General features: G+C 39.3%; 1 protein-coding gene across 2 annotated transcripts in view; it reads left to right on the forward strand.

Moving 5' to 3' along the window:
* The first annotated feature begins 392 nt into the window (after nucleotides 1-392).
* The window catches only part of epc2.S (enhancer of polycomb homolog 2 S homeolog), a 45,371-nt gene continuing 19,302 nt past the window's right edge, over nucleotides 393-26,461 (forward strand). Inside the window, 1 exon segment of one of the 2 annotated variants that reach the window (NM_001094140.1) lies at nucleotides 393-811. In NM_001094140.1, the coding sequence (NP_001087609.1) occupies nucleotides 659-811 (153 nt within the window). In that variant the 5' untranslated portion in view covers nucleotides 393-658. 2 annotated transcript variants of the gene reach the window in all.

Genomic DNA, 26,461 nt, shown 5'->3' on the forward strand with positions numbered 1-26,461 from the left:
TTATTCATAGGGAAAAGTTACAGTGGGGGTCACTTATAGTAAACACCAGGGGTACCACTGCCGTATCCTTTATATATCCTTATAAACGGTGTTTAGTGACATCCTCTCTTATAATAATGGCTTATTGACGTCACTTGCGCCGCACACTACTGCATGAAACTTGGGAGTTGTAAACATATTTTACCACACGATGTAAACTTTGGTCCGTGTCTTGTGTGACTTCTAATGTCCTATATTGCAGCAGGAGCAGGGGGTACATTTTTAATATGTGTAGTCGAAGGTACAAGATGCTAATACACTTAATGCAGGGCGCGTCCCCGCACCGCACACCCGCGTCCCACGCGCTCTCTCTACTAGGCGCGCACCCCTCCCATGTGTGCTGCCGCGCGCAGGGCCTGACGGGATCGCTCGCCGCCTTGGTAATGTCCGCCATGTTTGCCATGGCGCAGGGAGCGGATCGAGCCAACAAAGCCCGGATCTAAGCACGAGGAGGCGCCGCCCGAGCTGCCGCATTTCGCCCCTTCACGCACACCGGAGTCCCCATGAGTCCACAGGGGATGTTACCGTGCGGCTCTGGCTGGTCTTTCTGACTGATATTTTACGTGTTTTTTTTGTTGTTCCTCCCCCTCCCCTGCGCGTCGGGTGTTTGTGTGAGACAATGAGCAAACTCTCCTTCCGAGCGCGGGCGCTAGACGCCACCAAACCTCTACCTATCTTCCGCGGCAACGACATGCCCGACCTCAATGACTGCGTCTCTATCAACCGGGCCGTGCCACAGATGCCGACGGGGATGGAAAAGGAGGAGGAATCGGTATGTAATATATTTTTTTTTAATCCCCCCTCCTCCCTCCATTGTAAATGGGAGATTGGTATTCAGGAAGCCACTTACGCTGGACGGATACGTAGGGGCGCTGTTTTGCCTGCTAGTTACGTCAGGGTTGGTTGGCGTAAGACTGGCAGGCGTAGTTGGCGGCAACCGCCATGTTTTTGCGTGCGGTCCCTACGTCAAAGTGGGATGGTGACAGGGACGTAGGCGTAAGTGGTGCTGTGAATAGGAAGTGTCGTTAGGAAAGCGTAGTGCAGCGGCTGCAGTTCATTTGCCGGCTTGAGCTGTTTTTGGGACCGTTATTGCTGTCAGTAGTATTAAAGGAGGTCTTCTTTAAACATAGCTATTCACACTTGATAGCTAGCGTTGTTATTCACTTTGTTATTGTTCCCTATTTGCCACTCTGCTCCCTCCTGTCATTTTTAGTCGCTCACTGATTGTCAAGATGTTATCATTTAAAGGGAATGTAAACCCACAAATAAACATATGACTGATGGCAGAATTCTAACCACGTTCCATCCAATTTATCGTGTTCTGTGGCTTTAACGTTCGCTGTGAATGTCATTTTGGCGGAAAGTAATATCTGTCCCTTTCTGCCCTGCTGCTCTTGCAACACTAACTGCAGTCACGCTTCATGTTTCATTGTGCACATAATATCAACTAGTATCACTTCCTGTAGCAAGTCTATTCGCACACAACATGAAGACCTTTTGGCAATTTATATGATGAGTAGTTAATGCCAAGTTTATCTGAGAGGTTTGGCCACTTAATGTGAGAAACGGTGAGTTCTGATGTCATCAGTTATGACACGATGAGTTCTGATGTCATTTCTGTCACATGACTCACTGAAACTTGTGTATTATAATAAAGTATCCCTTGTTGGAAAATATGAGGATATTAGAAGTAACAAGCAAAAAAGTTCACTGGCACACAGGTAATGCTGGCAGGGAGAAACCCTTGCCGCACTAAATAAATTTAAAGCAAAGGTTTCTCCCTGCCAGCATTACCTGTGTGCCAGTGAACTTTTTTGCTCTATATTGTTGATGGGTTGCCAATACCTATTTTGCTGAGCACCAGGGTTCCGTTTCTTTGGTAGGGCCAGGGTGTGCGTCTTCATTTGGATATCTTCTTCTTTAGAAGTAACCTCAGAGTTCCATGGCCTTCGGCCTCTTGTTTTTGTATGGTCATGAAACTCCTCTGTAACTTATATCCTTATAATAAATATATATATATATATATATATATATATATATATATATATATATATAATCCTCTCCAGAAGAAGCCGCACAACTCAGGACTTATTGCAAAGTAATAGATTTATTAAACACACTAACGTTTCGGCTGCAACATCAGCCTTTGTCAAAGTGATGTTGACAAAGGCTGATGTTGCAGCCGAAACGTTAGTGTGTTTAATAAATCTATTACTTTACAATAAGTCCTGAGTTGTGCGGCTTCTTCGTATGAAGTGTCTTGATGCATGCACCCAGGCAATGAGAGTATATTTATTGTGAGTGCTGGGAGTTTGGGGAAGGATAGATAGATAGATAGATAGATAGATAGATAGATAGATATATATATATAATCTGTGTCAAACGTTGTGGGTGGAGGGTCCAAAAATTCATATATAGGTTAGTTTGCAAACCAATGTTTTCATCAAAATAAGTGTTTTATTTAGTACATAGATCCTAGGATCTATGTACTAAATGAAACACTTATTTTGATGAAAACATTGGTGTGCAGATCCTTGCAAACTAACCTATATATATATATATATATATATATATATTTATTTATACATACACACACACACACACAAAACCTATGAATATCTTGTAAATTCTATACTTATAAACAGTGAGTTTTGATGTCATTTCTGTCACATGACACACTGAAATCCAGTTAATAAAATATCCCCAGTTTTTACAACAAACCGAGGAGTTTCATGACCATATAAAAGCAGGAGGCCGAGTGTTTTTCTACAGGTCATGGAACTCCGAGGTAACTTATAATATCCTCATATTTTACATATGAGGATATTAGAAGTTACCTCGGAGTTCCATGACCTGTATAAAAACGCTCGTCCTTCATCCGCGTGTTTTTATATGGTCATGAAACTTCTCGGTAACTTATATCCTTAAAATTTACAAGAGGGGGTACTTTATTCACTATATATGTTTGGAGGAGGAGAAGTACGAGTTTCTTTTTTTTGGCATTCTAAGTTGGATCCCATTGATATACTTGGCTTGCTTTCGTATACTTGATAACACAATATGCTGATACTGTGTGTAATGTTATAGAGCTGCTTTACACTCTATGCTCTGTATGTACCAATGAAATGAGGAGTGTTTTGCAATCCATTGTTAGCCAATCGTAGCTGAGCTTAAGGAAAAGATGCTGCTGGACCACAACTGTCAGCAAGGCCAGATGTCGTGAGCGCTTGTGTTGAAAGCCCTAGTTTAGTTGCCCTTTAAATGAGTCGCGTAAAAGCTCCGGTTTTGCCAGGGCTGGTGTCAGTAGGAATCCAAGAGTTTCTGCTACAGTTGTGACTTTCAGCTGGTTTTACTGTAACTATCCAACATCAGCAGCTCACGTTTATGCTTCATCTCTCAGCATCCCCTGCGGTTCGCTTGATGACTTGTGGTTTTACGCTACTTGAGTGAAATGTACTGGCGGGAGACGCGGCCCAGGGTACAGTGATCCGTGAGGAGCCGCTTTACACGCGTGTGTGTGATAGTAAGAGCTGAGCGAGCTGTGTTTCAGAATGAGATCAGGACCCCGCCCCTCGCAAGCTGCTATTGGATGCGCCTAATCCTTGCTGTCACAAGCTCCCGCTAGCGCCAAATGATGTCCCGCCCCAGTATGACGCAAGCTGCGGTGATTGGATAATCACGTTCCTCTGCACTGGCGAGTGTTCAGCCTGACTCTGTAGCGATTTTATCCTCAGTTCGATCGGCCCTGTTCAGCATCTGGGCCGTTTACGATATACCATTAAGTGTATTTTACCTTATTCCACATTGTGTTCGGGCTATTGAACCTGCGACCCTTAGCAGAATCAAGTTGTTCAGTTTGCAGCGCTTGAATTACACATCCCAGCTTTCTTCATTGTGGCTGCTCATTGTAGTAATTCAGCATCTGATATTCCTAAACAATTTGCATTTGGTTTTCATGTTTTGTTTGTTTGATGATTTAGCTTTTGAAGCATCTCTCCAGTTTGAATTTTTTGCTGTTGCTAGCAAAACATTAAGGAGTAACAATAAAATTGTAGCCTTGTAGAGCCTGGGTCAGTGACCCCCGTTGCAAAGAGGCAGTAGTGAAAAGCAAACGTTTAATTGAAAAAAATAAAATGAAGATTGAATGAAAGGTTAATTCAAATAGGACATTGCATTTAATAGTAAAAAGGAACTTAAAGGAACAGCTCAGTGTAAAAATAAAAACTTGCTAAATCAATAGGCCGTGCAAGATAACAAAAAATGTTTCTATGTTGCCAAAATGTAATCTATAAAGGCTGGAGTGACTGGATGTGTAACATAATAGAACAGAACTTCCTGTTTTCAGCTCTGCGTTAGTCAGTGACTTGAAGGGAAGCCGCCTGGAACATAACTGTTCAGTGAGTTTGTAATTGATCCTCAGCATTGAGCTCAGAAAGCAACAGTTATGACCCATGTCCCCCCCCTCATGTCACTGGTTGGTTACTGACCAACCAAGAGAGCTACAAAGCAGGAAATAGTGTTCTGTTATTTTACACATCCAGATTACATTTTTGCCTAATTAACTACTGTATATTGAAAACATTTTTATTTTGCACAGCCTATCTATTTATTTATGTTTTTGCATTTGCAATATGAATAGAAAATCAATCCTGTACTCTGGTACAGGGCACAAATGTGATGTTGTGATATTTCCTCATTTTAATTTAATCTGTTGTCAGATAATTTGTGCCATATTCCTTGAACCTAAGATTAGTTATTTTTCCTTGTAAATAATTACATTTATTGATTTATTATATGATTTGTTTGGATTTGATCCATATCCAAAGCCTTTCATATGTAAATGATTTTGAACAGAGACATTATTTAAATTTACAGCTGGGTCAAGTTGTTGCTATGGGTGACTTCAATTATCCAGACATTGACTGGGGTAATTGGTTGCTAAGACAGAAAAAGCTAGTAGGTTTGTAAATATGCTGAATGACAACTTTTTATTCCAGCTCGTTCAAGAACCTACTAGGAATAACTCTCTTTTGGACCTTGTAATAACTAATAATACTGAACTCATCTCTAACATTTGTGTGGGTGAGCATTTAGGGAATAGTGATCATAACATGGTCTCCTTTGAGATTCTGTTGCAGAAGCAATTCTATAAGGGACTAACTAAAACACTAAATTTCAGACGTGCAAACTTTGACATTATAAGAGCATCTCTGTAATATATTAAGTGGGAAAAGCTTTTCACAGGGTTAAACACAGAAAAAAAATGGGAAGTCTTTTAAATGCTGCTTAATAAATATAATTGTCAGTATATTCCACTTGTAAGCAAGGAACGACGTTGCAAAGCAAAACCTATTTGGTTCAATAGAAGCGTTGGTGTTAAGGTGGGTAAGAAAAGACAAGCTTTTAAGGCTTTCAAGTTAGCAGGGACAGCCGAAACATTTATAAGGTACAAGGAGGCCAATAAGTCATGCAAAGAAGCTATAAGGCAAGCTAAAATTGATATAGAAAAGGATATTGCAGCAAGCAGTAAAAAAAAATCCCAAATTATTTTTTAAATATGTTAATAGTAAAAAAATTAAGCAGGAAGGGTTGGGACCCTTACTATCAGAGGGGGGTCAGCTGGTTGATGAAAACAAAATAAAAGCGCAGATTCTGAACTCATATTTTTCATCTGTCTATACAAACACACCAGTAAGTGAAGGTTTCCTTCTTAATAGTCCCAATTCTAGTAATTCAACTAATGATGCATGGTTCACACATGAGGAAACTCAAAAGAGACTAGAACATATTAAGATTAACAAAATTCCGGGGCCAGATTATTAAGATTAACAAAATCCCAGGGTAATTAGCGAGCTTAGCTCTGTGATTGCCAAACCTCTTAACTTAATTTTTCAGGATTCATTGAGATCTGGCATAGTGCCGAGAGACTGGCGAATTGCTAATGTAGTTCCTCTATTCGAAAAAGGATCCCGTTCTCAGCCTCAAAACTATAGGCCAGTTAGTCTGACGTCGGTGGTAGGAAAGCTTTTCGAAGTGTTAAAGTGATACTGACACTAAAAAATGAATTTTAGCATATGAATGTACATTAAATGTTACCTGTAGGTCATGTTGATCATTTTTTGCTGAGAGGTTTGTTTTTGTATATAATTGTTAGTTGAAGTTCCTAAGCCTGACACTCTGACACTCTGACTTTGCCAACCTGACTGTCCCATCTCAGCCTGTTAGTTACAGTTTCTAATGCTAACGGACTCCTGCTGCACAAATATGGCAGCCCCCTCATACAGGAACATGGGGGATCAGACAGGTAATGTAAAAGCATCATGCAAATACTTTATGGCAAAGTTAGAAGTAGCTTGCAAAGCCAATATTATAATAGATGTAAAAAAAGGTTTAATTTCAGGTGTCAGTATCTCTTTAATAAAGGATAAGATACTGGACTTCACAGCAAATCATAATACTATGAGTTTGTGCCAGCATGTTTTATGTGTAATAGATCTTGCCAGACTAACTTAATTTCTTTTTATGAGAAGGTAAGTAGAGACCTCGATTCTGGGATGGCAGTGGATGTGATTTACTTAGACTTTGCTAAAGCATTTGATACAGTGCCACACAAAAGGTTACTGGTTAAATTAAGGAATGTTGGCTTGGAAAATAGTATTTGTACCTGGATAGAGAACTGGCTAAAAGATAGACTACAAAGAGTGGTGGTAAATGGAACATTTTCTAATTGGACCAGTGTTGTTAGTGGAGTACCACAGGGCTCTGTACTAGGTCCCTTGCTTTTCAACTTGTTTATTAATGACCTGGAGGTGGGCATTGAAAGTACTGTTTCTATTTTTGCAGATGATACTAAATTGTGCAGAACTATAGGTTCCATGCAGGATGCTGCCACTTTGCAGAGTGATTTGTCTAAGTTGGAAAACTGGGCAGCAAACTGGAAAATGAGGTTCAATGTTGATAAATGTAAGGTTATGCACTTTGGCAAAAATAATATAAATGCAAGTTATACACTATATTGCTTTGTGGGGAATTTCCTTAAATGAGAATGATCTAGGGTTTTTTGTAGATAACAAGTTGTCTAATTCTGGGCAGTGTCATTCTGTGGCTATTAAAGCAAATAAAGTTCTGTCTTGCATAAAAAAGGGCATTAACTCAAGGGATGAAAACATAATTGTTCCTCTTTATAGGTCCCTGGTAAGGCCTCATCTGGAGTATGCAGTGCAGTTTTGGACTCCAGTCCTTAAGAGGAATATAAATGAGCTGGAGAGAGTGCAGACACGTGCAACTAAATTGGTTAGAGGGATGAGGGTAGACTGTCAAGGTTGGGGTTGTTTTCTTGGAAAACAAGGCGCTTGCGAGGGGACATGATTACACTTTACAAGTACATTAGAGGACATTATAGACAAATAGCAGGGGACCTTTTTACCCATAAAGTGGATCACCGTACCAGAGGCCACCCCTTCAGACTAGAAGAAAAGAGCTTTCATTTGAAGCAACGTAGGGGGTTCTTCACAGTCAGGACAGTGAGGTTGTGATGGCTGATTCAGTTAATGCCTTTAAGAATGGCTTGGATGATTATTTGGACAGACATAATAACAAAGGCTATTGTGATACTAAGGTCTATAGTTAGTATAAGTATGGGTATATAGAATTTAATTAAAAGTAGGGAGGGGTGGGTGAATGTTTGCTGGGTTTTCATTTGGAGGGGTTGAACTTGATGGACTTTGTCTTTTTTCAACCCAATTTAACTATGTAACTATGTAACTAAGTAGGGTGGAAGGTATCATAGACCTGTCAGTTGCCTACAGTCAACCTATTTACATGCATTTCTAAAGTATTACCTGTAGTATTGCTGTCCATTTTGAACTTAACTGTACAGGCCCATCTGCTTAGGCAACCTGTACTTCTGTGCCCACATTGTTCAGGTGCTACACTTGGAGCCTAGAAGATATATATTGTGAGCAGATAAGGGGATGTTCTAACACTTAGTTTGTGCGATGCAACAAAAATGATAGAGCTGCATACTGCACATGATTAGTGTTGGGTGGATCTGACCTGTTTCACTTCAGCTAAAATTCACAGAAATGCATTGAAGTCTATGGGCGACAAAATTTTTTTTGAAGTGCATCATTTTTTTTCACCCATTGGAGTCTATGGGCGTAATTTTTGCACGGAAAAATTTTGTTTGTAGAAATCTGCACAGCAAACTGTTTCAATTTGATCTATGATTTGTGTGCTTGTACGCTATCATGATATGTACTGGGCAGTTCCATTTAGTGACTGCTGTGGTTGTCTTGACTTATCTCCTTGTGCTGCATTGACCCAGTGGCTTCCTAATAAATCGCAACTTTGTGATCATCACGCTTGTGATTTGGTGTATATTCCATCATTTACATAAAGTATTTGTTTTTTTAAATACACTGTTTCATTTTGGTTTTTGTCTCTCTACTGTGCAGTACACAGCTATTTTTTCCTTCGTAACAGCCAAGAGATGTAAGGGCTCATTTACCAAACAGAAAGTGCAAAATTCTTGACTGGGAATAACAAGGGGCAGACAGGCAGTGCTTTCAATAACCAATTATTTATAAATAACTTAAAACTCTTTTTACTTTCATTTATATATAAGCCTTTTAAGATGGCCATACACTTTACCATTACGATCTTTCCTGTGACCATTGGTTCTCTACAAAGTTAAGAACTGAATCGTCAAATACACAGGTTAAATCAATAGAGTTCTACTGCTGTCTGACAATTCAGCAGTAACCCTTGGTTGATGTTTGGGCACCTTTGGGAAGGGAAAAAAAAAGTCCCATCTCGGTAAATTGACAAGATGTATATGTTGTATATACACTTTTGTCAATATCGGTGGTCTTGCCTCGCGTCATGCACGCACAGAATATTTTACAATATGATGTTTTGTATGATAATATTTGTGCGTGTATGGCCATGTTTAATCTGTGGCAGCCTAGTCACTGCACTCTGTTAAAAATGGTAGTCTTTTCTCTGCCACACTACTTATTATTACTGTTATTATTACTCTTTGCTTATTTGGGACATTTTGATGGGCTGGCTTTATGTACATACATATAAATTGTGTGATTTTTTCATATGTCTGTGTGTTGCACAAAGTCTGAAGTTCTAGTACAGTGCCAGTGTACCGTTGGGAAATAAAGTTTTAGTGCTGGGCAATCAATGTTAAAATTAAGCTAAAATGAAGAATGTTTTAATGCAAATGTTCTTAAATTGCGTTTGTCAGAGATGTGAAATTTAGCAGTGGTGCTTGATTTATTTTGCTTCTTGAATAATTGAATGTTGTTGCCGTAATATGAAACTGAAAGCAGCCCAAGATATTCATCCGTTGGTGCAGAGTGCCTGAAGCCATTTCTGTTTATTACGTTTGTCCTCCTTTTTTAGCAGTATTCATTTAAAGGCACTCTCATGATAAGTGAAATAAGGTCTCTGTGTAAATTGTATATCCTCCATATAAAGAGCAGGGTTTCAGTTATGTTCACAATTCAAGGCATAGTATTGTCATTAATATCTATAATTGTTAGGCCTGGCTGCTAGTGCTTGCTGATTTTACTATCCTTTCCCTGGTGAGTCCCAGTGTTTTTGAGATTATGGAATCAGAATGAAACTGACTGGACTTTGGTTTTGTTCTCTAATCTACTTTCATATTTGTACCATGAACATTATAATACTGTAGGCACTGTGTCATTGAACAGTTTGGCTTTCAGATTTACATTTTTTCACTTTAATGAAATTTCACAACATATTGACCCAAGGCATTAAACTGCCTTCCCGTTCATGGGTATTATAGCTTGTGTTTACTTGAAAGCGAGCATACAGCATTATCAGATACAGTCACTAATACGAAGCAAGCAAGTACTAGGATATGTCTGTTTATTGCTAATTGATACGAGGCAAATCGGAAAGGTGTTGTTTACCTTTAAATCAGGGATCCCCAACCTTTACAACCCATGAGCAACATTCAGAAATAAAAGTAGTTGGGAAGCAACACTAGAGTGAAAAATGTTCCTGGGTGCCAAATAAGAGTTGTGATTGGTCATTTAGTAGCCCCTATGTTATCCTACATTGAGACTTTGTTTGGCAGTACACCTGGTTTTTATGCAACCAAAACTTGCCTGGAATTTGAAAATAAACACCTGCTTTGAGGCCACTGGGAGCAAAATCCAAGGGGTTGGAGAACAACATGTTTCTCACAAGCTACTGGTTGGGGATCACTGCTTTAAAGAGGACCCATCACCCAAAGAAATTATTCAAAATCCTATTTTATCACATTAGTCAAGCAAAATGAACTTTAATTACACTATATAAATTATTTGAATCTTGTTTCCTTCAGTCTGTGATTTCAAAATTATAGCAGGCAGGAGCCATTTTGTGCACACTGTTATTAAGGCAAGCCTTGTGTCATCTCAGAATCTTGTTTGTGCACCAGAATGGGGGACCCGATGTCCATTTCCATGCCTTGGATACACAATTAAATGGTTAAGAGAACAGGGGAATGTGTGGAGAGCAGTGACATCTAGGAAGTGCCGAATAGAAAGTGAAAGTAATTGTCTGCCCCGCCTCTATGCCATTGGCATAGAGGAGGGGCAGACAATATTTGATTGACAGCGGAGATTTTTAAATGAGCTTACAGCAGCTATGAATGCTTTAATAAAAAATAGAAATTGGATTTCATGTTTAATTTTAAAAGGACTTTTATTATACAGATTTTTGTGTCTGGGTGACAGGTCCACTTTAAATGAACATTTAGTCTGATGTAGTTTTTCTTTGAATTGTGTTTATTATTTATTTTTTATTCAGCATCTCTCCAGTTTGCAATTTCAGCAATCTGCTGTCTAGGGTCCAAATTACCCTAGCAACCATGTACTGATTTGAATAAGCTACTGGAATATGAAAAATAGGGGGCCTGAATAGAAAGATGAGTAATAAAGTAGAAATAACCAAACACATTGCAAATGTTTGTTTGTTAAATAAAAAACTGTTAAATAAAAACTTTGAAAAAAAAAGAAATAACCAAACAGTTGTAGCCTTACAGAGATATTTGTTTTTTAGATGGGGTTAGTGACTGGAAAGAGTGAGAAGAAGAAGGCAAATAAATCAAAAACTATAAAAAAAAAAATAAAGAAAAAAAAAATTTGAAAGTCAATTAAAAAGTTGCTTAGAATTTGACATCCTATAACATACTAAAATTTAACTTAAAGGTGGCCCACCCTTTAATCGACCTAGCACAACTGCACTCCCACCAAGTGATGCAGCTCATGCAATAATCCATCAGATGATTGTCCTTCCACACTTTGTCTTAAGCTCCCCATATACGCAACGATTCGTCTTGTCGAACGACCGATTTTAGGGAAGTCCAACCAATCCTTCGAAATTATCGTGCGGTTAGTGGGATTCGAATGATCGTACATCTTATGATTTTTCGGCCGACATCTGTCAGGAAATTGATCGGCCAGGTCAAAAAATCTTTGTCGGCCCCAGTGCAATCTATCTATGTTTGCAGGGCCAAGCAGCTCCCCTTTGTTTTCCTGGCAAATTGGTCTTTTAGTTGATGGTCAATTCGTACGATCGTTCAGAGAAAATCATGGTCTCACAATGAGGATCGGATCTTTTAAAAATCTCAACATCTATGGCCAGCTTTATTGTAGTAATATTCAGTTGGTCATCCTGCACTACTAACAGTCTCATATCACAAATGTGTATACTTCACAGTATGTGTTTATATTTGTGTAATCCCCATGATTCAGTGTTTGCACAAACACTAGTAATGTTTTGACAATTTTCCATTCAGCGGTTCATACACAGGTAAAGAACTGCTAAGATAGACTAAAGGTAACATTACTGCAGCATTTATAGGTCAACACACAGGAGGGCATTCCTCTCTCTGTCCATTGGTTTAGATAAGGTTAATCAAGAAATTGAAAACCAATGAGCTTACATTACCTTATAATGAAGTTGTATTGCCCAAGGGCTGTTTTGTGATTATTTTGTTTGTTGAATTTCTGTTAATCTCTATAGAAATTAATCAAATAAGTCATTCAAAGTCTTCTCTAGGATAGCTCTGTAGCTTTGGCATCACTGGTTGGAGACGTGGTTGGGATGTCAACCAGAATATGTAATCCCATTCATGGCTTACTGGGCTGCCACTTAGACTTAATGACACTATAATGCAATTTTACAGCTGTAGGAAATAATAGAACTTGCAACCAGCCATCTTGGGAAATATAAGCCATCATGGCCATTTCGTTTGCTCTCTGTCTTTTTGCCTGTGTAACCCACCATTGGAAGAGCAACTTTAAAAGATAAGATATTGTTTTTTGCTGGTTACTGCATTGCTTCCGTTGTACTGGGACAAATGAAATGCTACTGGGGACAAAGTAATCCTTGCATGGCTTCTTTGCTGGATTAAAAAAAAAAACAAACCTTAAAAAACAAAATGGGAATGATATGATTACGTTTAGAAACACAAATTATGTATTCAGCCATCTGTAGAATCAGGTGTGCAATCTCTACTTTCTTTTTGCTTGTTGTTGAGATCCACCAGTCAAAATACTCCGTTTGTTATATCTTTAAATTTGAGCAAGGATATGCATGAACTGCCCAACAAACACAATTCAAGTGCATTAGTTTTGTAAATGGTAGAGAATTTTCAGTCCGTGCATGTTGCAAAATTGTTGCACATGGCATAGAGAATGTGTTTAGCAATTATTAATTTTGCCTTTAATTCTTTCTCTAAGAAGATTTGTCTTCTTCCTAATGAATGAGTCCCCAGCTGTTTTTGGTCTACACACCCAGCACCCCTGTCATAAGGCAGCTTAGATTATTCTTGCCTGCAAAATACATCTGCTATTTTTCTTAATTTTGTAACTAACATACAGCCTGGCAGGCCTATCTGGTGCATAGAGGTGTTTATTAATAATAATAAATAACAATAAGCCTCAGAATCGACTGACTTCATGATAACCAGATTGTAGATTTTAGACCTAAATTTTGAGTTTATTCTTTATGCTTAGATAACTTTGATAATATTTCCATTTATGTTTGTACTGTATAAGTTAACTGGTAGCATATATTGTATTGGCCTTAGGGTGAAGCTGTTGCTGGAGGCATGCAGGGATAAGGTTATTGCATGTATCTAAATGTAAGGTTTATGGCTGGCAGCTAGTCACTCACCTAGTTATATTTCTGGGGTAGAGCTGTTAGTCTTTGATATGATTCATACTGGAAGTGCTAGCTTCCCTGTAGACCCTGTTGAATTGGCTCTTAAAGGTCCCACAGTCACATAATGGGCTTTAGGGGAATATACTCCAATCTTATCGAGCTAAACTAATGCTGTATAAGACCACAAACTCCAAGGATGATCTGGCTACAGATTTTATTATTCTGATCAGCAATTTATCTGCCCATGTATGGGGACTCTCCCCCCCCCCCCGATGGGCTTGATAGACCGATATCTGGCCAAAAACGATTGGATTAATCTATTTATTAGTGCTATCCAACTGGCGGGCCGCAGGCTGCATGTGGTCGCAGACCCCCCCCCCCACATAAAAGTCTGCCTGCTGTGTCTGCTTAACATGTGTAAATTTTAAGTTATCACTACAGAGATTAACTGGCCCCTGCATTGTTTAAACCTCAAATTCAAACTGTTAGGATAGAGACACATGCTTCCCGCCGGCTAGAATCAAAATCCCTGGCAGGATGGCACTCAGAATGCTTAGTTTTCCAAAGTTGCCTCACGAGGAAAGCTGAAGCGATCCAAGTGCCATCCAGCTGACGAATTAACATTCTAGCCAAAAGGAAGGCAGTTTGGGGAGATTAGTAGCAGAAAACGAATCACCAGAAATAGCAGCGTGTCTCTACCCTAATCCCCTGTTTGTTCATACATGTAATCCCCCCTGCATTGTTCACACTTGTAACACCTCTATTGTTACACCTTAAAGCCCACATCACACAGAAACCCCTAATATACCCATCACAGTTACCTGTTTCTTCAAAAAGTATGAATAAATGCCGTTTTCTATGCCGAAATCCAGCTGGTTAACATAACTGCATCATTTGAAGTCCTGGCAGGGAAGGAAGGACTAAATAAACACTTATGTTACAACTTCTCCACAGCTTACAGACAGCATTGCATGAACTACATAACCCATAATGCATGGCACTGTGATGTTTCTTTGCTTATTGAAATCACGTGTGCAGGGAATCGTGGGGTTTGTAGGATGCTGCTGAGGACAGCTGCCTGTCGATATACAAAGTAAAAGTAGTCAGACAGATCAGCAGGGGGCCAGACTTAAGCTGGCCATAGATGTACAGATTTTCAACAGATCCAATCCACATCGTGAGACCAAGATCTTCTGAGAACCATCGTACGAACGTTCGAACTGTCCATCAACTAAAACGACCAATTTACCAGGAAAACAAAGGGGAGCTGCCTGCTTGGCCCTGCAAACATCCATAGATTGTACTGGGACCGACAAAGATTTTTTAACCTGGCCGATCAATTTCCTGGCAGATGTCGGACGAAAAATCGTAAGATGTACGATCGTTTGAATCCCACTAACCGCACGATAATTTGACGAATCGGTCGGGCTGCGCTGAAATCGGTCGTTTCGCAAAGAAGAATCGTCGCGTCTATGGGGGCCTTAAGGGAACTGTCAGAAACCATTAAATATCATAAAGTCTGCATATTTCTTTAATGTATATTGCAACGTTGCTTGGAATTATGTTTACTTTTCAAAAAGCTAAAGTTATGTTTTTGTGCAGTTCCCCTTTCAGTTATCCGTTAAATATACCCTGGGCTGGAAGATAGATAGACCAGAAGACCTGTAATTTGTAATATACTTTAACCACAAGGAACTGGCCTTCTAGTTATTTCATAGTTGTCAAACTCTTTATTTTGCTTTCTTTTCCCCTGTAAAATCAGTTCTTTGATTTAGCTATAAATGTTTTAAGTTTATGGCCACAGAACTGCATTGGGCAAAATACTGCATTGCTAGGCAACAAGCTTGTGTTCATACCTTGCCTCTTTAATTCCAATCTTTATACATAAAGGGCATTGTTGAGCTGACATTTTATTCAGTTACATACTCAACTGCTTTGACATTTACTATAGTGTATCTGTTAAAGGAACAGTAACACCAAAAAATGAGTAATGACTATATCATGTAGTGTTGCCCTGCACTGGTAAAACTGATGTGTTTGCTTCAGGAACACTACTATAGTTCATATAAACAAACTGCCGTGTAGCACTGGTGGGAGTTGAAAAAAGGCTATATGGCACAGGTTAAATAGTGGATAATATATAACACCATTATGTTCTACAGAACTTATCTGTAATCTCCTGTGTAACCTGAGTCTTTTCTGGAACTAATTGTGTAGTTCCTTCTATTCTGCGTATAAGTGAAGCACAGTTTATTGGTAGGAGTAACTTTGTGCATGATATCTGGTTGGAAGGTGTGGAAATGTGGAGCCGTGTATAGTAGATAAATGTCCTAAATCAATATACTGATGTAAAAACTCACCTCCCTGGTGGTCTAGTTGTGCGGCGGGGAAGCCCGCCACGCCGCTCCACAGTGTCCCCTCAGACGCCGGTTACTTAGGGCGCTCGCGGTGCGCCTCTGTGGGATTTAAATGCACAGTCTAAGGCCAGCATAAATGAGGAGAATTTGGTTGCTTTGGTGCTGCTTAAAAAAATTCAGAGGGCCTGAAACTGCACCATGCATCTTCAAGGTTATTTACTCATGTCTTAAAATGTTGGTTGACCTTTACGTTGTGCAATTGGTCTTGACCTAATCGGCAGCCCCTCTGGCATTTGCCAGAATCCACACAGATTGCAAGTCCAGGCCTGGTTACTACCCCTTTTTAATAGTTGGGGCAGGATCAATGACCATTGTCGAAGCACGCTGTAGTGCCAGAGGTTTCTCATCACCTTAAGGGTCAGGGCACACTCTCAGATTCGGGAAGATTAGTCGCCCGGCGACTAATCTCCCCCAACTGCCTCCCACTCGAGGGAGATTAGTTGCCTTGAAGAAGAGGAGATTTGTCGCTGGGCGACTAATCGCCCCAAATCTGATATTGTGCTCTGACCCTAAGGGACAGTCCACACGAGCAAATTCAGGGAGATTTAGTCGCCTGGCGACTAATCGCCTCGTCTTCTGGGTGACAATCTCCCCAAACTGCCTTTGCGTGTCTTTCCGTCCGATATAATGAAAAGTCGCCTGCGCTAAAGCACATGTGGCGCTTCGTTTTCCAGGCGACTACATCTCCCCGAATCTGAGAGTGTGGACTGACCCTAAGGGTGAAGACACAGAGCTACTAGTAACAGCTACTTGTCACAGCTACAAAATAGACAATAGGGATAATTGTGTAAGACACTGTGTGCTTTAGCAGAGGTGATTCTCCATATTATCTATGGCAAGGTATTGCTTGGCATTTTGTAGCTGCTACTAGTTTGCATTCATTATACATTTCAATAGTTGTTCTGGGGTTTGTGTTCAGTGTATCAGGCTTAACATTCTATTAGTATATAAGGGAACATGTGCATTAAATAATATAAACACAAAAAAGTTGTATGGCATAATGTCTCTGAATCATGGCTTTATGGGCAGAATACAAATGTGTGAAATATTTACCTTCAATCACTGCTCTGCAACATTTACAGTTATACCGCTTCTAATACCCCAATTTTGTTACAAGACATTTAGGCACTGAATATTTTGAAGCAGGATCCACCCGTACCAATAAATACCCTATTGATTTACATTTCTTGCATGCACTTCTCTGTACCAAATGTACATTACTGTTAAATTCTCTATCAAAGTGGAAAAATCTTTTGGCTTAGTTTTTTAAATGAATGTTATACCCCTGTGCCATATGTGCCTGGGCCAATTCCAGTGTCGTCTCTATAACAGATAAAGCATATCCCTGTATCAAAAACCTCTTTTAATTGTCGATTATTTCCAGTTCTCTTTCATTAGCATCTGTACAAATTTTCAGTACTGGCATAAACTGGAATATTGGTAAATCACCCCTAAATGTTTTGGATAGGAGCTGTCAAATCTCGGCAATGCGTTGTTGTCTTTTTATTATTTTTATTTTACTATATGCTATAGTAGACCAGTGACCCTCCTTACTACTTACTTGAACATCTAAAAGGGGGATGGTTTATCTGTCACATTCCATGGTTAAAGTCAATGTTAGTACTAGAGTGTTAAGAAGGCCTACAAAGTTCACCAAATCACCATGGGAGCCCTGTCAGACATTAAAGATGTTGTCTGTGTGGCGGCACATTGATATGATTGAAAACGTGTACTGTTCCTCGAAATAGAAAATAAACAAATTGGCATAACATGTCCTGATGGAGCTCTCTGTTGATGTTCCATCTCTATGTAAAAAGAACGGTTTCACAGGTGTTTATAATAATGTATATATGGAATTAGCATCAGACAGTGGGGCAGTTACCTATAGCAACCAATCAGCCATGAATGCAGCAATCTGATTGGTTGCCATGGGTTACTGCCCATGGGCAAATTTGCCCAGTGTTGAAAAATTACCCCTACTGTCTATAATTAGGAGCAATTACACTCCTAGGGAATTTTGGTAATCCGTGTAGTACGGACTGATGCAATGTTAAACTGGAGATGGCATAGTGTTCAAACAACTACCAAGTGAACTAATTTTGTATTTATTAAATTACATTCATGTGTGTGTATCTATAGAGCAGGGATCCCCAACCTTTTGAACCCGTGAGCAACATTCAAACGTAAAAGGAGTTGGGGAGCAACACAAGCATGAAAAATTTTCTTGGGGTGCAAAATAAGTGCTGTGATTGGCCATTTGGTAGCCCCTGTGTGAATTGTCAACCTACATTGAGACTCTGTTTGGCAGTGCAGCTGGTTTCTATACAACCAAAACAAGCCTGGAATTCAAAAATAAGCTCCTGCTTTGAGGCCACTGGGAGCAACATCCAAGGGGTTGGAGAGCAACATGTTGCTCACGAGCTACTGGTTGGGGATCACTGCTATAGAGTATATGTGTGTGATTATATACAGTGTGTATGTATGTATGTATGTGTGTGTGTATGTGTGTGTGTATATGTATATATATATATATATATATATATATATATATATATATATATATATATATATATATATTATATATTTATATATTATATATATATATATTATATATATTATATATTTATATATTATATATTTATATATTATATATTTATATATATATATATATATATATATATATATATATATATATATATATATATATATATACATGTTATCCAAAGATATGTATTTTTGTGATTACTCTATCCACAAATGTACAGATGTCAGGATTGTCTCAGCAGGTTACATTTGTGTGCTCTTGCTCGTGGGTATCCTGTTATTATGCACAACTTTATGAGAAATATTTCTAATGCCTTTCTGTGCCAGCATCACCATGCCCACCTATTTTTGTGGCCTCCTCATTTAATCTATTAAAGTATTCAGTTTTGGCAGAGTAATTAAATGGTGACTAACACTCTGTCAGCATATTTCCAGCCCAGCTGATCCATAAAAATAAATGGAATATCGGCACATGAAAGCTACTCCCAACTGTAAGGGCACAACTGCTTCACATGCTTAAAGGACAAACAAAGGCTGTGTAACAGTGTTGCATGTGTGAATGGAATGTCAGATTCTTCTTTTCTCTGCTACTGCTGAATTACAAAGAACAGGCAGCAATGATGCTGGTTACCTGATGGGTTAGATTAGACACTTACCTCGTCTTTGATTGTGAATGTTTGTTTCCTTTCAACGAACAATTGCATAGAAAAGGGCACAAAGAAGAAACACCACAAGTTTCACACCATTCTATTATGTACATCCGTAAAATATGGGTAGGATGTTAGCGGCGTGTTATCGATTGCTTTCCAATATAGTAAATGGGAATTTCTGGCTTAGGGCATGTATGACCCACTTTTGGCTACTTGCTGGTAGCATACACCGTGTATATCGCACTAAAGAGGCAGTTTGGCAGAAATCCTGTCCAGGCTTATTTTGTGTTCTGTGAATGTAAAATGAATATTCAGCTTAGTTTTGAGGAAATGTAAAATATGTTTGTGTAGCATTAGGCTTTTGTGATGTATTAATCACCAACTCATGGTCTACCTTTTGACCTCTAGTAAAGTATGATGGCATTATTTACTCTCGGCTGTGACCAAAGCATTTTATACATGACGTATGATCCATACACTTCTGTAACAAAAGGGTTTTTTATTGCCTATTAAACTGGTTTCCTTTACAGTTACCAGTGCTGAATACTGTTAAGTAAGCAATATGTCAGCTCTTTTTTGATAAAGGAACAGTAACACCAACAAATGAAAGTGTACTGTAAATGTATTGTTGCCCTGCAATGTTTAAACTAAATCTGTTTGCTTCAGAAACACTGCTATTGTTCATATAAACATGCTGTTGTGTAGCAATGGCAGACATTGAAAAAAAGGCTATTTTGCACAGGTTAAAGGGGTGGTTCACCTTCCAAACACTTTTTTTCAGTTCAGTTGTTTACAGACTGTTCCCCAGAAATAAAGACTCTTTTTCAATTGCTTTCCATTATTTATTTTTTACTGTTTTTCCAAAAGCTAAGTTTAAAGTTGAATGTCCATGTCTGTGGTGTTTGAGTTTGGCAGCTCAGTAATTCAGGTGCAAATACTGAGCAATTTTGCATCATTTAGTTGATACATTTCTCAGCTGTATCTCTGGAGTATTAGCAACTATTGTATCAATTCTAACAGCTACTTCTGCTCAGTAAGGACAAAGATCCGAAATGTATTGGAAAAAGTTATTTCTGCTGATCTATCTGAAAACAAATAGTTTTTTGAATGTGAACAACCCTTTTAATCAGTGGATAACCGGTAACACCATTATGTTCTACAGAGCTTTTCTGCTATCTGCTGTGTAATCTGAGCCATTTTCTTTTGAATGGCTGCCCCCATTGCTACACAGCAGCTTATTTATATAAACAATAGTAGTGTTTCTGAAGCAAACATCAGTTTTACCAGTACAGGTTAACACTGCATTATATTTTTATTACTTAAATTTTTTTTAAAAAGTTCATTACTATACAACGAAAAAAAAACACCAAGACAAATTAAACTTTAAATTAGCAAAGCCTTTATTAAGAAATAACTTACAGAAATTCTCTCCACTTCCGCTCCTCTTCAGAAAAGGCCACAGGGCTACCATCCATCCTGCGGTGCTTGATTTCTCCTCCCTGGCTATTCACTGACAGCATGTTGCTGGGAAGCCCCCGAAATAGCGCTCCCACAGCCTCGCCTGCCTCCTCACGCTTCTTCTCCTTGTTGGTCCGTGGCTGGCCTGCATGGCTATACATAAAGAAAGGAATGTGAAGCCCGCTGAGAATAGTAGCACATTGAGCTGCAGAGATAGGGCCACAAAGAGAGCGCCCGGGTATGTGCTACATGCTCCTAGCGTTATGGGAGCGAATCTGTGGTCCCCTGATGCCTTATCCGCTTCCCTATCCCCAAGCTCCCCCTCCTCTCCGGGATGGATTGGGGCTTCAGGGGAGAAGAAGTGCCCACAGCCCAGTACTGTGAAGAGAATGTGAACAGCGCAGCGACTGGCACAGAGATAACTTAATATCAAGCGGCTGTCACACACCGGAGAGCTTATGGCTGCGAGTAGTATTACACGGCTCATGTTGGTAGCTGGGAAATCTTCTACACGATCAAGTGATGTGACTTCTTTCCCCTTAACCTGGCTTTTCTCCCATCAACTCCACCACCCATAGCATAAACCGCTCTGGCCCACCCTCTCCTGTGACAGGGGAAAGAGAATGACTGTGCGAAGAGGACTGTGCGCGCTGCCCCTTGTGCGCTGCTCACACTCACTTCACAGTACCCGGCTGTGGCCGCTTCGTTTCCCTGAGGCCCCGATCTACCCCGGAGAGGAGGTGGAGCTTGGGGATAGGGAAGTGGATAAGGCATCAGGGGACCACAGATTCGCTCCCATACCACTAGGATCATGTAGCACATACTTGGGCGCTCTTCGTGTTTTTTTTTTCGTTGTATAGTAACACATTTTTTACTTTTTTTTTTTGATGTTATTGGTCCTTTAAGAATGCCAATATACAGATGGATGGAATGCTCTAGGGACACTAAGATATCTCTTTATGCTGAAATATTTTAGGGGAAAACATCACTTTATAAATCGGGTATATTGTTTCAGTGTATTCTATTGTTCTTACCCTGACGTGATGGAAACAGCACTGCTAAAAGCTGTGTAGCGAGGGGAAGGATGACATACACCAGGGGTGCACAGTAGATGGGGATCTACCAGTAAAATTTTAGGGCAGGGGCACACGTGCAGATTCGGGGAGATTTAGTTGCCCGTGTGTCCCTGCCCTTAGCTGGTGATTGGTAGATCTCGAGACACTGTCAAACAAACAGCTTGTATAAATCACTCTCCTGTTCTATGCTTTTCATTCAGATATTTATTACATTAAGGTTACATAGGAAATAGTTGTTTGTTAAATAGCAATATAACTTTGCTCAAATATTAATATAATATTCCATCAATATGTTTCATGGAGCATAACGCTAACAATGCTTTTATGGATATAGAGAAAAAGAAGAGAGATTGATCAATGCACATTCCCTGGTCCCCTGTCACATAAGTCATTTATGCAGATGCATGTATTTTATAGATGGGTTTTTTAGTTACAAAATTATGATCATAAAATTGATAAGCCACCATACCACGTCAAGCTAAAACCCATATGGCGGTCCCGAACTATTTTTTTTTTTTTAATATTTAAATTTTTTATTAGTTTTCATTGTAACAAACAATAAAAGCAAAAAGTAATAACATATATACAGCTGCATGTTTATCCTGGTCTGGTTATTTTATAACATTTAATAAGTACGATCCTATGTTACTGGTGATCTCCAGTGACCGCTCAGGAAGTTCTGTTCCAGTGCTACTATCTCGCAGCTGGCGGAAAGATAGAAAGGGGGGAACCTCTGAGGAAGAGGGGAAAAAAGAAGCAGAAGGAAAGAAAGGGGGAAGACATATGAGGGAAATCATGATTATTTGGGCTTCAGTTCATTATTACCAGCCAATCTCTTGTCTGTTGCAGCACTCAGGTAGTACCGGGATCATTAACATTAGATCCAGTTTGAATTCCTTCCAGGTATTGGGCTAAAGGTCCCGAACTATTTACCTCTGGTCATAATACTCAAATGCTAAAGCCTCCATTATGATATAGATCATAATGGGACAATAAAAGTAGTCCCCTGCATTATTAATTTATGCACACTCTTAAAGTAGACCAGTCACCCAGACATAAAAATCTAAATCTGTATAATAATAAGTCCTTTTCAAATTAATTATGAAATCCAATTTCTTTTTTTTATTAAAGCATTCGTAGCTGTTAAAAATCTCAGCTGTCAATCAAATATTGCCTGCCCCTCCTCTATGCCTTAGGCATAGAGGCAGGGCAGGCAATTACTTTCACTTTCCATTCATCACTTCCTAGATGTCCTGCTCTCAACACATTCCCCAAGTTCTCTTCACCATTTAATTGTGTAACCAGGGCATGGGGATGGACATCAGGTCCCCCATTCTTGTGCACAAACAAGATTCTCAGATGATACAAGGCTTGTCTTAATAACAGTGTCCACAAAATGGCTCCTGCCTGCTTGTTATAATTAGTTCCCAGACTGATGGAAACAAGATTGAAATAATTTTATAGTGTAATTAGTTCATTTTGCTTGACTAACATAATAAAATAGGATCTGGAATAATTTTTTTGGGTGAATGGTCCGTGGCGTTTTTATGTTGTGTTTTTAAAAACGCGGTCAAGTGTAAATACGCCAATGAAACCACACATGCATGATAATTCGAATTTTCAGCCTGTAGTTTTCTTTTCCCAACATGCATTTCTGTTTTTTCTAATTCCCCACAATTCCACTCAGAAGACTTTTAGTAATGTTTTGCAAAAAAAAGCCAAGTGGAAAACAATTTAAATGTAGCCATACTGCTTGTCAATGCGCAGTGTAATTACATCACCAGCACACAATGCTGTAAATACATATATGCGAAATCCATCTAGCGAGAGTTTGGCCGCCATGTTGAAAATGCGCAATGTATTTCCAAACTTGTGGATTCCATAGAGTTCAACAATATGGCATTTCCTTGACGTATTGGTGCTTAAAAACACATACTGGCGTTGTGTGGTGGATGTTGGCTCACAATCACCCCGTGGGAATGGCTATAGTGCATATTCCATTATTTTCAATAGGTCTTCATTTTATGCATATTTACGCTTGGCTGTACGTTTTTAAAACCGCAACGTAAAAACGCCATGTGTGACCTTTCCCCTTAGATACACTATTGCTTGTGATCTTCCACTGCAATGTTCTATATAGATATGTAACATTGTTTAGGACTGTGCTTTGTTACACTACGTAATACTTGGTTTTTCAGCAAGCAAGAGGCTCCTTTTTTTTCTCATGGTTACTTTCACAGAGCCATGGAATGTCTGTCTTTTAATTACACAATTATAGGGTGCCAGGAGTTAAGGCAAAAATCATTGTTTATGTTTCCGCCTCGCATCTGTTGCTTTTTCTCAAATGTGATCATCTCCTATTAGCTTGTTTTGTTCCTCACGGAGGGTGAATGAATACTAATGTCCCTCTGCAATGATATGCTTACACACCAAAAGCTCATAAAGTCTTCTTGCTGAATGCATGCTGCTGCCACATAAACATTTATTCTGTGGCATTCAGTTGTCACTAGAAAGCGCTGCAGGTTGCCCAGTACATTATCCAGCAATAATTATAATAAAACTGAATGCCTTGCTGCTCTGATCACTACCATTTACAGAAATCAGATGCAACATGATCTACATCCATGAGACTCAATTCATATTTTATCTGGCTCAAAAGAGCCCTCCTCTTGCAACTCCCATTGACTTGAATGGCATACATGCACACGTGTTTTCATAGATATTGCAGTGATGCCACAGAAGAAGTGGTCTGATCCTTTGTATTGTTTCCATTTTGCACAATATTATTGAATCTTACCTTTCTTTGTTTCCTGCGTTAATTCATCATTCATATTAAGTGCTGAGACTCCTTAACCACTTTGGCACAGTCCCATTCTTTAGATCCTAAATGTGTCCCTTGGTTGCTGCATCTGGCTGCTTTCCTAGATATCCTGAACACATGATGTAATTTAGAGTGACTACATTCTCATTAAGAATATCCTTTCATTTTCTGCAACTCTTCTAGTCATAATGTTTCTCTGAAATTAAAGTATGCGCCACTTTCTTGCTCCCAACAGCAACATCAGATTCCTTTTTTTCCTAAACCCGTTATATATATACAAAAAGGATTCCTATTTTAAGTTAAAAAAATAGCTATCATTACTAGTTAGATTATTAGTCATGGCCACCCTACACCCTCTTACTCAAAGTGCCAACAATAGTCCCCTGTCACATTACCCTTCGCCTGGTCTAAGCACTAGTGATGTGCGGGTTGAGTTTTTCTCGACCCAGTCCTGCACTCGCCTGCACGCAACTTCCCCATTTCTAACATTATTCTATTTTAGACTTTAGTTGCCCTTTAAGTTAATTTTAGCATCTTATAGAATTGGCAGTTCTAAGTAACTTTTCAATTGGTTGTTATTATTTAAGAACGCTTAATAACGCAAAAACCACCATAGCAAATTGTGTCAGGTTGTCACTCTCTAAAATATCATACTAAAAGTTAACTCAAACGTGAACAACCCCTTTAAATGGAAAATCAACCAAACATTTTCTTAGCTTCTCCCACAAGGCTTCTGTTTATATGTTCTGTTATGTTTATATGAACTTTACCAAGAAGTCGGAAGGGGATATAGTCTAGCAATTCTAGGTTTTGGCCTATACTATCTACTGGAATATGTGAGGGTAGTGCATCTGGGTCTCTGCCAATAGGAACTGTAAAGGGCACACTGATCAATTCCCAGGATAGATATAAACTCTGCTACATTCTACTGCTGCAATAATCCAACTACACAGACCTCTACATATGCAGTTTATTTACATTTTTGATGCACTAACGTATGCTTCTTTAGTTGCAGTTTTCTAAGGGGTACTTTTAAAGGCAACATATACCCCTTTTATGTGATAAAAATGTATTACCCTTCAAATGAGTGTGCATGTATGATTTTATCAAGTATAAGCCTAATGTTGCTCTTGACATATAAGTTATGCTTGGTTAGGAAATGGCTCCATTGACTGCCATAGCGCCTGGAGGCCTCAATGTCTAAAGGTGGTCATAGACGTAGCAGTTCAAGTTGGTCGCAGGACAGATAATTTCTTTTCAAACCAGACATGTTAGAGCTGAATCATCAGATATACAGGTAGGAACAATAGAATTCTACCTGTATTTGACTATATAGCACTAAACTGAGGCTGAAAGGCACCCAGTCAAAATGTTCCTGCCAGCAGCCTGATCAACGAGCTGACCAATATCTTCTGCCTATATAAGTTGGTTTGTCTCCCACCATACATGCATTAAATATTGTGCAATATTATTGTTGCATCTATGGCCATCTTAAAGGAGAACTAAACCCCCCCCCATTGTGATAAGTCCCCACTGGCCCCCCTCTCTACCTCCCCTCTGCACAGTCTTACCCCTGTATTCTGACCCCTCTAGAAATAGCAACAGCACATGCAGAGTGAGTGCAGCGGAGCTCACGGGCGCCATCTTCTTCTCTTCAGTAATCTTCCTGTCTTCTTCATCCCCTATGGCAATTTCCGTCTCTTTTGTCGCATTCGCAGTTGTTGTGAACCGGAACATTGTCCCAGCTGCTCATGCGCCAGTATGCGATCACTTTGTGAAGATAACCGAAGAGAAGAAGATGGCGCACATGAGCTCTGCTGCGCTCACTCTGCATGTACGATCGCTATTTCTATAGGTGTCAGAATTCAGGGGGGCCAGTGGGGACTTATCACAATGGGGGATTTAGTTCTTATTTAAGGCCCTATTAAAAGTCTCTAATATGGTGGCTCTCAACTATGTGCTAATGTGGCTGTTCAGACAGGGATATAATATCCTGGGTGCAACAAGTGAAAGTGTTTTACAGTAATGAAAATATAACAGTGTTGTGCTTGACTAGTAAAACTGGTGGGTTTGCTTCAGAAACACAACTGTGGTTAAGATCAGGGGGTCCCAAAAAGTAGATCAGGATCTACCAGCAGATGTTTAGCTGTAGATTTCAAGACTGTCAACAAACAGTTTGTCTATATCATCCTCCTATTTCATGCTTTTCATTCAGATATTTATTATGTTAAGGTTACATAAGAAATAGTTGTTTGTTAAATATAG

Source organism: Xenopus laevis, chromosome 9_10S, assembly GCF_017654675.1.
Source record: "Xenopus laevis strain J_2021 chromosome 9_10S, Xenopus_laevis_v10.1, whole genome shotgun sequence".
NCBI classification, from domain to species: Eukaryota; Metazoa; Chordata; class Amphibia; order Anura; family Pipidae; genus Xenopus; species Xenopus laevis.